The sequence below is a fragment of the Corythoichthys intestinalis genome, chromosome 3 (assembly GCF_030265065.1).
Source record: "Corythoichthys intestinalis isolate RoL2023-P3 chromosome 3, ASM3026506v1, whole genome shotgun sequence".
Lineage (NCBI taxonomy): Eukaryota > Metazoa > Chordata > Actinopteri > Syngnathiformes > Syngnathidae > Corythoichthys > Corythoichthys intestinalis.
In genome coordinates this window covers 19,260,348-19,272,403 of record NC_080397.1, presented here as the reverse complement: position 1 = coordinate 19,272,403, position 12,056 = coordinate 19,260,348, and the positions used below count along the sequence as shown (strand labels likewise).

At 41.2% G+C, this 12,056-nt stretch overlaps 1 protein-coding gene across 4 annotated transcripts in view; it reads right to left on the bottom strand.

Annotated features, from left to right (window-relative positions):
- aopep (aminopeptidase O (putative)) overlaps positions 1–12,056 on the bottom strand; it is a 201,541-nt gene that overhangs the window by 71,926 nt on the left and 117,559 nt on the right. For 2 of the 4 annotated variants that reach the window (XM_057830790.1, XM_057830791.1), the window contains exons 12-13: positions 6,676–6,738; positions 5,773–5,853 (exon numbers count right to left, since the gene is read on the bottom strand). In XM_057830790.1, the coding sequence (XP_057686773.1) occupies positions 5,773–5,853; positions 6,676–6,738 (144 nt within the window). The other 2 variants (XM_057830793.1, XM_057830792.1) reach the window with 2 other exon arrangements.

Genomic DNA, 12,056 nt, shown 5'->3' with positions numbered 1-12,056 from the left:
ATCACATTATGTTCATACCATAGGTTTCACACTCGTTAACTTTTTTCCAGCTTACTTGTCTGCATATGTGGGCATTGGTGACTTGATCCTTCCTGAGTGGAGTTTCCCCCTCCTGGTGCTTGGCTGGGTGCTGGGGGTTTCAGAAACATGTTGTCTTGTAGTATAACGTTCGGTGGGTACTGAGAAACTGGCAATCAATCAGCAGCAGTAATCAGGTTGCGGGAGCGAGCGAGCTAGGTGTGTTTACACCCCACGGAGAGCAACGGCTGGCTGCCTAGACTGTGAGGTTGTCTTTATTCGGGATAGCGTAACGTCATCAAAACATGGAACGACTGGGAATAATGTGAATTAGCTTTTTTTTTTTTTTTTTTATATATAGACGCATTATTTTTACCAGTGGTTGGAGCATTCTGGTGGCCCTGGCGGTTTTAAAAGTATGTCTGGGCCACTGGACCATTTATATCAGGGGTCCCCAACCTTTTTTGCACCACGGACCGGTGTTATTTGGGTCTTTTTTTCGCGGACCGGTGTTCTGACAAATTTTGCAAGCCATCAAAAATTGCAACGATGCGGTTCTGCGCATGCGCGCAACGTTAAACATAGCCGCAAAATGCGCAAATGCAGCGATTCCAAAGTAATCACTACAAACTTTCTTGAAAGAAAGGAATATTAACTTACGTTTGATCATGGAAGGACTTGTAGAAAAGGTCTCCTCAGATACATCCTGCCATGTAAGCTGCACACAACAACTGCACACCGCTCTCACCATTAACGACTTCGCCTTGTCGTTAAACATTAATTAAGAAGCCCGCTTCACAAAGATACGATGTTGGAAATTGTAGCAACGTTTTCAATGCTCTTGTAGCAATGTTAGGATATTCCAGAACGACTTTAATCCAGAACCTCGGTAGAGTTGTTGTCTCAAATGTACGTTTAATAAAGTCGCTGTCATTTGATCTTCCTTTTGCACAGACATGCTCGAATCACTCGGTTTATTCACAAACGGGTCACGAATCCACTCCTTCGCAGTTCGTGGGCCTTCAAGGTTGTAGCTCGTCAGGTGCCCTTTTCGCCGTAAAAATATCTCCAAAGACTTCTGTTTTCCAGTCATCTTCGCTCGTGTGGGGGCTAATTATTTCCGGGAACAAATGTGCTGCGCCCGCGGCCTAGCAATACGTTATTATCAAGGACAAGTGCACATAGATATATTATATACACAAACAAGATGTACTGCTAGCAGTCCAATCAATGGATTTCTGTGACAACATTCTAATCTATCCCGTAGTATTATATCTAGAGTAGACAGGGATATTGGTGTGTTAAGCAGGGGCACAGGGTTAATTCAGCCAAAATGCGGTCGTTATTAAATTATTATTTTTATGCGGCCCGGTAGCAAATGCGTCACGGACCAGTACCGGTCCGCGGCCCGGCAGATGGGGACCCCTGATTTATATTGTCGACCCCTGATACAGTAAGATCAATACAGAATACAAGACAATACAATACAAAACACTTTTGGGAAACCACAACACAGCAGTAAAACAAAACAACCCAAAGACAAAAAAACAATTGTCTGATTTCATGTGGAACTTTGAAGGGGAAAAAAAAACAACTAAAAATAGTGAATGTAAATTTTTGGTATCCACTGTATCACAGGAATTCGCAACACCTTGCCAGATTATTGGTTGTGCAGCGGGAAATTATCCCTAATCACTTATGTAATTTGTTCACCAGCTTTGTGTACAACTACATAAGCCCAGGTTTCCAACTGAGCAGGTGCACTGTGAGTAAACCAAGACAAAACATGTATATTTTTTGTGCCGTCATGTTTGGTGGTGTGCAGTGAGATTTTTCCACTGTCAAATATTTGTATCAGCTTATTAGACTTTAAGAACTGCCTATTCCATAACTACTTAATTTAATAATATTTTACCTGTCGCTACTCCTTTTCTCTCCCCTAACCATTGTGTTTTGAATAACATTCAAGCAGCAGGCTGTTGGCATAGGGGAGGGGGCCAGGTAAAATTGAACTATTAGTGTTTGAAGTACATGAAGGAGTACTATAAAGTACACCTGGCCCATCCATGGGGCAATCTGCACACATCAACAAAGGGAGGAGCGAGCCTGGATGCAGGGGAGAGGGGGGTAAAAAGGTGGCGGTGGTGGGGTCACTTCGTGTTTCCTTTCACCGTGGCTTTTATGGTGTTACTTCAAACGCTGACCTCCCCCTCCCTCACGCTCCCTCGCTTCATCCGTCCAACCACTCTTTCCCTCCCTTGCTCATTCTCACTATTGTGTACGGCTAAGTAGACAGCAATTGGCCATTCTTTCATGAGGTGGATTATGGCACCCCCCCCTTCACCCTCACCCCTCCACCTCAGACAGGAAGACTTCTTTTTGCTACCACTTATGGGAGTAAGTGTGTTTGTGCACGAATGTACGCCTTGTAAATATACCAGACGGTAGTTTCAGGTGCTTGAAAAGAGGAAAGGGGGGATCTACAGGCATGTGCGTGCCCTTGGATAAAGTAAAGAACAGAGTGCGCTAATCTAGATCTCGGAATGAAATCCTGTCTGAACTTGAGTGTGCTGTGGATTGTAGGTACGGGAACAACTATAAAGTCGTAACGTTAACAGCTATATAAAGGGAAACCTCTAAAAGCCCAACGCATTATGCTCCGGAATGTTGCTTTAAACAATGATTTCCCATAGGATATAATGGCGGGGAGAAAAAAAAAATGTTCCAGGGCTCAACTTCCGACATCTTATCACTACTCACTGAAAACATAACATTATGAATCAGTTTTAAATTCAAGGGAATTTCAGGCATCCCTTCTTGTCTTGCATAAAAGTTACCCATCCTGCTATTTAAAGAACACTCTATCTTATCTTACACTGGAACACACACCAATTACAGGCCCACATTTGAGCATGTACGATCCCTTGCTAACAAAGTAAAAGAAGTGACAATTATCAGAGGTCTCAAAAAAATTATTGTGAGAAATTAATTTTCTTGCCGTATCGGGTGTGCTAAGAGAGCTCTTTGTTCCTCGAGCCGCATGGAAAAGAATTAGGGCTGACAATCAAAAATGTCAAAACTGGGGCTGATCAGATATTGGAAAAAAACTGACATTGCGATTTTTGGGGGTTTTGCGATATATTAAGAAGAATTTTCACCAGACTTGAATACCATAATTAGATATCTCGATCCGATTGCATGATTGGAAATCGGGTCGATCGCGCCATTTTTCAGAGGATCGGAATAGGGTTTTTAATGAAAAATTTTTTAAAAATTGTTTTTCTGCTTCATGCTCGTACAGCCTCTCTCCCTCCCTCCTGAAAAGCAACATTTTTTTTTTGGGTCACCAGTGTAGCTGGCGTTTGGTACTTAAAGTTAATGATCATTGACAGCTCTACAATCAAAGGCATACATGTGTTAATCATAGCTTTGTACACAGTCTAACGTGTGCTGTGGCAACCCGTTCATTGTGTAAGTGAGAGGCTGCTCTCGGCGGCAGCGTGAGCGTCAACGCGTAAAAAAAAAAACAAAACAATATTCCGTATCGGATCGGGACTCAAAATCAGGTGATTTGGACTCAGACTCAGGTGCAAAAATATGCGAACGGGACAACTCTAGTATTCATATAATACCATTTAATCTAGACTAAAGGGGTTTATCTGTGAATGACCAAGATTTGTATAAATATAAGGGATCCAGGAAGCCATGTCTTTGCACAATTGCTGCTTTTATGAAGAAAAACAAAACATTACAAATAAATAAATACATAAATATAAAAAAAAAAACATTGCACGTCTTGCCATGAGGCTATTGCACATGCGAACATTGCGATGTTCAAACGATATATTGAGCAGGCCTAGTTAAAACCGGTTCAATATTTAAGATCACAAACCCTTATGTGCATAGTTGACACGGTGTTTGTGTTGTGAACTGGAATGGAAGCCAATTAGGGAACGACTATAAACTGCTGGTGTGCTGGTGCTGAACACAAACAGAGGGGCACTTGGTTGTGTCGAGTGACTGACTGACAGATTAATTATCTTCTATTTCTGAATTTGCAGCTTTGGTAGGTGATGGAGAATCAGTAACTGGGAAAACACCATACCTTAGACTTGAATCAATTTTCCGGACAACACTATCAAAAGTAGAAAAATTAAAAGTTTTGCAAGTGTTACGTGGCTATCCAACCGATATTCACACCAAGAAAGATTTTTATTTTATGACTGTAAATATCATGCTACCAGCAGACATCCATGCTCTGTGTTCTAACATTTTATGCATTCATTTAATGTACGAGCTATTCCACTGTCTCTCTCGTTTTTTTTGTTTGTTTGTTTGTTTTTTTTTCATGGCATCATATCTGTGACTTGTCAATGTCTACCTGACTTTCTTCACGTAACTATAAAACTTTTAAAATCTGAAGCTGCACAGTGTTGGTCATCTATATCTGTATTTGAATCTTTATTGAGCCAAAGCACATTACTTCCCAAAAAAAAAAAAAAAAATCAAAAACACTAAACAAAAAGGTCATAAAAGTGGGTACATTTGTTAATTATGTGCCTTCTGCCATCTAGTGGAACAATATTTCAAAGTACCGCATGGGACTTAATTTCACTGGTATAATTAAACAATGATACATAATTTAAAATATTAAATAGCTTCTGAATGAAGTAACAGAAAATTAAATACTTTCCTATGGCACAATAATTGTTGATCTAGAGTACAATATGTACATGTGTATATTTCCCCCTCACGTTCGTAACACTCCTCCATAAAAGCTTGAGGAAAAACCGCTAGCAAATTTTTAATCTTCTCATTGATAGAGATACATCATGATAAAAGTTCTCAACAGTCTTAGCTTTTGGTTGACTTATGAGGCATATTTCTGCTGACTTCAGAAGACCCACTGTATCATATGACTGAAATGCCCTTACTACGGCACAAAATAACAACAACGACAAAAAAGGTTGTCAAATCCTCCATACAGTAGTGTGATATATAAACCGTGCACTACTCTGGCTAATGACTCACCCCCCCATGTGTGGCTCCTGGATCAGTGTGTGTCCATTAATGTTGCAGGCATATGTGTGGGCGTTTGTGTGTCAATTGGTGGGTGGAAGGGATTAGCCATCCCTAGGTATTCCCAATTAACGCCACGTGTGTACACGTGCACACGCATGCAAGAAAACACACGTATAATCTTTTAAATTTTTTTTTTTTTTCGTAAAGGTGCATACTATTTTAGTGGGTGTCATCCCAACCACTCTGACAGGAAATACCGGAAGCAATGAGACAGACCTTCAGTGGCAGAATGTCACGGCCAAATTGCGTCCACTTTTCCCTCTCCTATTCTCCATTACACATGCACTGACCATGACCACATGCAGTCTGAGTGGCATGTGATATATACAAGGTCTTAACAGGTTGAATACTGTATGTGTGCGGAGGACACCGCATACACAGAGACAAGGCAGACAAAAAAGTTGACATTTTGTGATTGAAAATAACAGCGAAAAAGTCAAGTTCATGAGTTGTAAGTGTTAACTCATTAGCTGCCATTGACGGCTATAGACGTCCAATCCATTTGAACGGAATAAATATTCATCCGTTACCAGCCCTTCAAATGGACTGGATGTCTTCTAGTGACAAACTAGTTGAAATTGACAGCAGAAAGATGAAAAGAGTCACATGACTGGACGTCTATCATTGTCAATGGCACAGAAAGAGTTAATGGCATAGTCAAGTGCTGCTTACCTCTTTGCAGTTCACCTTGGGCTGCAATCGCTTCCGCTTTCTGCCCTTCCCCTGATGACTGAGGAGAATCCATTTTGCAACCTGCAGGAGGGAAGATGAGGAGGGTGGTGGGTTGTAGGGGGCAAAGAGAAGGAGGGAAATGAGGGGAGTAATGAGGTGGAGAAAAACATCAAAAAGTAGCGTTGAGTGAGCAGTGAGAGGAGTGGGGGGTGGTTCAAAAATAAAAGGGAGAGATGTGGGAGATGGTGAATGCACAATACTTAACCTGCGCGTGATGTTGCTGGAGTGGAAAGTCTCACTGGGATTTATTTGAGAGAGTCGCTCAGCGAGCCACTAGGCTTGACTTAACATACAGTGCACAATCTCTCTCGGTCTCTCTCTCTCTCTCTCTCTCTCTCTCTCAAACACACACATACACACAAAATCTCTCTGCTTTTTTTTTTTTTTGCAGACACATATTAATTCCAACCTCTCAGCGATCTGTCACGCTCCATATATAACCCAGACAAACAGACGACTGAGACAAAAGAGTTATTAGTGAAAGTACAGCCCTGTAGCACCCTTAAAAGAGAGCTCCGTTACACAGCCGAAAAAAACCTGTCTTGAATGGACAGTTTTGCCTCTGGCCAGAGTCATTCTCAAGTATCTTCCACAAATGGCAAAGTTATGGGGGATGATGTAGAGGACTAATATTTCGGAACTAAAGAGGGTGTATCGTGATCAGAAGCACGGAATGAAAAGCAACAGATGTACAAGCGACGGGGGTTCACTCAAACGCAAAAAGAAAATGAGGGGATGAAAGATTCTATCAGACGAGGTGGAACAGAAAAAGAAAAACAAGACAAGAGTGCCAGTAATGGGAAATTGTTCAAAGTGGAGGACAAAAGGGGAAACAAGACTTACCTCCGCCTTGACTTCCTCCACCAGAGTCGCCTCGGACCACACAGCGCTTCTTTCGTCTAGCCACTGGACGACAGAGGAGAAGAAGAGCTGTGAGTGATCAGGACAGAGTGGAATGCTGAGTGAGAGAGTGAAAGAGAGAGAGAGCAGGAAGGGGAGGGAGGAGAAGGGTAGTGGGAGTGCAATCACTTGCTTCTCGGACGGAAACTCACGACTTGACTCTTTGGAGGGGGAAGTGGATGCACGATGATATCTGACATCAGAAGGAATGATCGTGCCCCCCCAACCCCAACACACAAATGCAGATATAAACAAGCACAAACACACACCACTTACTCGGTAACCTTATTAAGGCTTTCAGCAGAACTGATGCTTGAGTGATGTGTACCCAAAATCAACACAAAATAGGAGCACTCACACAGCCTGGACCAACACCAAGGTTTCAAAAATCAATAGGTGAAAGTCTGTGATCTCTAAAACTGAAAGAAGGAATGATCTGGATTAACTAATCCCAACAAAAACACTCCATATTCAATGGCAATGCTAAGTCAACAACACCTTTACTCCAATAATTCTCTCCACTCTGCAAAAGATTTTATGATACTGTGACTAATATGAACACTCAGCTACATACTCGTTTAACTACCTTCTCTTTTCTTAAGGAAGAAACCTTTGAAACACTCACAAAAAATGTTAGTGTAGCAAAATAGACTGCATGCCTGTTTGAACCCTTCCTGGGAAACTCAAAAAAAAAGAGTTGTTTACAGATTTAAGACCTCCCATTAATAAAAATCAATATAAATTTACCACTCTCCTCTGGCACTGTACCTGCAACTTTTAAGATGACCTTACTGAAAAGACCTAACCTGGAGTATGAGGATTTTAACAACTATGGGCCATTTTTAAAAGTCCTATTTATTTCAGGTGTATTCGCAAATATAACACAACCTTTCATTGTTATGCTGATGCTACCCACCTTTATATGCCCTTAAAACTAACTAACCCTTGCGATTGCTGCTACTGAATCCTGAAAAAAAAAAAAACACATCCAACATTATATTCTTCCCAACTCTTATGTTTAGATGCACATTAAGAAACATTACTAAATCTGCATCTTCGCTGTCGCAAGGATACAGTGCATTTTATCCACTAATGATGCAACGACCATAATTCACTCATTTGTTACGTCTGGCCTTGACTAACGTAATGTGTTGCTCTCTGGTCTTCTCCTGTCTAGAATTAAAAGCCTGCAATTAGTAAAAGACTTCTGACGAAGACGGGAACGTTTGATCATTTGACTCCTATATGGTAACTGGCCAACTTAAAGTGTCTCACGATTAACTTGTGATTCTTAGTAACAGTATATATTCCTTCCTGTAACCTGCATTTTCATAATGTTTGTCTCAAAAAATAAATAAATAAATAAATAAAATAAAAATAAAATAAAAAAGGACTTTGCCGATATAGAATCCAGTGTTCTGGAACACCTTACCCTTTGAAATTAGAGCAGCTACTATCTCATAAAATTTTTTAAAATCTGGCTTGCAGTGTTGTTTTTGGCAGCCCTTTAAATTTTCGTCTTAGTCTTTTGGACGATAATACTTATTAGTCATATTTTAGTCATCTCAAAATGTGTCTTTGTCTAGTTTTTGTTGACGAAAACTTAAGACTTAAGTTTACTAAAAATGTTTTCGTCTTTAAAAACAATTTAATCCAAAAATAAATAAATAAATAAAGGTTTCCAACTATTTCGAATGAACATTGCAGACGAGCACATAGTGTAGCATCTACAAGGACAATGCCAACTTTGTGATGTTACACACTCAGCAGGAAAACAGTACATTATTTTCAAATAATTATACGCACCTGAACGCCACAAACTGTATGAAAAAAAAAGTCCCAAGAGTTTAAGAGGACGCTCACCTTTAGCATCAGCCCAATGCGAACGTGAATGCTATGCTAACGCTACGAGTTACATTTAGTATGTGATGATCACTCAGCACAGACCTTCAAAAGCTAAAGAAACATTGCATATTCTCTCTGGCCAAGATAAGAAAACAATTTATGCCAACAATATACACGCCACATAAGTGACACAACCAGACACTGCTGCGATGCGGGTTAACTACAAATAAAATGTCACACATTGCTGGTAACTACTGCGCACTTTCGTCGCGTCACGTCAGACAAAAAATGGCATTTGTCTCGTTAAGTTTTAGTCTCCCAAAACCTGTTTTTAGCTCGTTATCGTCTCGTCATCGTCATGTAAAAGTGTTTGTTGACAAAATATTTTTGTTACCGTCATCCTTGACGAAAACAACACTTATGGTGTGCAAAAGTATTCTGCCCCATTTTCTCCAAGTGCATCCAATTGCCTCCAGAAGTTGCCTGATGATTGCTGAATGATAGAATGCTGACCGATGACTAAGTACAACCCACCTCTCTGCAATAGAGAACAAATATAAATGTTTGGAGATGGTCTCAGTGTTTTGGTGAGAGAATATCGGTGAGTAGACAGAGGAAAAGAAGAAGTTACAACATCATGAAGTCTAAGGAACACATCAGACAGTAAGGAATAAATTTGTGGAGAAAGCTTTGAACATCTGACAGAGCAATGTCTAATCCATAGTCCGGAAATGGAAAGTCTATGTCACAACTGAAAATTTACCAAGACATGTTTTTTCACCTAAATTTAAAGGCTGAACAAGGAGAGTACTTATCAAGAGATGTAGCCAAGAGGTTCACGGTGTCTCAGGATAACTTCGGTGATGAGAAAAGTGAGGGTGAGGGAATTTGTCCACAGGACAACTATTAGCCATGCACTGCAAAAAATTGGCCTTTATGAAAGTCTGGCTAGAAGAAAGCCGTTGCTAAAAGAGAAGTTTCATTTGCAGTATGCCAGAAGCCATATAAGGGACACAGGAAACATGTGGAAGAAGGTGATTTGGTCAGAGGAGACCGAAATATAACTTGGCCTAAATACAAAACACTGTGTGGTGCAAAACTAACATTGCTCATCACACCATTCTCACTGTCAAACAATGTGGTGGAGGCATCAGGCTCTGTAGATAATTCGCATCAGTAGGGAGAGGGAAGATCAACAAAGTTGATGGAAAGATGGATGGAGCCAAATACATGGCAAACTTTGAAGAAAACCTGTGGAGTCTGCAAAAGACTTAAGACTGGCTAAAGCGATTCACCTTTCAGCAGGACAATGACCCTAAACGTAAAGCCAGAGCTACAGTGGAATTACATTTAAGCCCATAAAACTGCCCTGAGGGGCAATTAAAAAGCACGACAGGCAGCTATTCACATTGTCAGTATGTGTAAATACAAATGTAGAAAAACAGTGCTAAAAGGCAAGATATGAAGTTCAAGTCCAATGGCCTATACTACGAACCGAGTTCAACCTCCCCAGAAGTAATCCAGTTTACCATCGGGTAACCGGAGTTGACAAAACCTGGTTGTCTAGTTTGTGGTCAATCGGTGCTACGACGCTGATCATGAGGTTGATTAGTCGAACCTGTGTCAACCCAGTCAGAGTTACTGCGCGTTCACATAAAAGGGGGCGGTGACCAGAGTCAAACACTACTTGTGACGATGGCACGGGCACCTTACTTCACGGAGGAGGAATGCGCGATGATCATGCGGAATTATGAGGAATTAAAATCCACCCTCACCGCGAAATCCAACACCGCTTCGGCGAGTAGAGCGCAACGGGTCTGTTGACAGCGAATTTACAGATCGTGTGATTTGTGAGTGCGTCAAAATGCCAGTTTACTTATGTCCATGAAAAGAAATAAAGCCTGCTGTCAGGACAATAAAATAAGATTTGGTACATTAATGGTAAGAAATAATTGTGACGCATCACCACACGAAACAGGATGATTGTATGTTTAGTCCCCTTGACTGTACGAATACATATGTTGTTTTTTTTAGTTTGGGCCTAAAAAATCCAGCCCGACCCGACCCGAGTCCGATCAATAAACTTGATTTGCAGGACTGAGCCCGACAACCCCCCCCCCCCCCCAAAAAAAATTATGTTATATTTGTGAGGACTCAGGAGAAGAAGGAAATGCGGGGATGCCATGCGTTGTTGCGTAAATAAAAGCCCGTCTTTTGTAACGATTTTTCACAGTTAAACAAGGCTGTAAGATGCATATTCAATAAACTTTTATATTTGTGCGTCTGTCCTATCAGTGGATTTGACATTTAATTTAATCTCTTCGAGTTGGCAGAAAAAAACGCAAGTTTTCTCAATGTTTAAATAGTCTACATATTTCAATGATTATTATAAATGCATCAATTTGAAGCGTTTCCATACCCCACTCCGAATCGCACGGCACATCTTACGCAGATATTCAGCATCACCGATGGAATACATATATTGTCCCTGGCGAAAGAGCGTACGGACAGGCACACACAATTTGCGCGGTTGTGAGGGCCTGACTCGGCGGGTTACATTAGTGACGTCTGCCTAGATCAGTTGGCACAGGTAAAGAATTCCCTCAGCTGAAAATCTATATCTTTCATGGAGAACATCTTCCGGGTATGCCAGCGGATTCTGGCGGTCCCGAAATACCCGTGCCCTCCGGAGAGAGCCCCTCACAATCCGCGCGCCAATGTCGTATGGGTCGTCCAAGTACGCTGTCATTGTCAGGAGGACACGTCCGCGGAGGAGTGCTGTTTAAATAGAGCGTGGTTAATTGGAATCCTGATGTTAAGCAAGATCTAACTCTGACACGACCAGGTTTGGCGTGTGGCGTGTGTTGCCATGGCAACACTTCTCGGTTCCAACATATCCACCTTTCGTAGTCTGCATAGCCGCGAACTTACGTCGCACGTGATAAAGTTACTCTCGAAGTTACCCTGCTAAGCCAGAAAACCGGCTTCGTAGTATAGGCCACAACAGTGAGTTGTGTGTATGTACAGCATGTGTGTGCGGCACACACACACAATTGTGACAATCCGACATTAATACAGTCGGGATTTTGTCTGCAAGTATGACTACAATTCACTTGAAGGCAGGAGACAGAAGTTAATAAAATATTTTTTTTTAAGTGCAAATACTCGGCATAATATTTCTATTGTGTTACTCATTCAAATGTTACATAAAGGCATCGTTTCATTTTCTTTGAAAATTGCTAATAAGTTTCATGAAAAAGTATTTATCACTGTTCATATTCGTATACAATGTTTTTCAACTGGTGTGCCATGGCACACTAGTGTGCTGTGAGAGATCGTCAGGTGTGGCGTGAGAAATTATCCAATACCGCTTTTTTTTCCCCCCGACGTTATCGGGTGGAGCTGCAGTAGGAAGGAAGGAGTAGGTAGAAATTTCTAGGTCATGTGCTAATGAGCGAGGTATTGCTCGTGTCGCATTC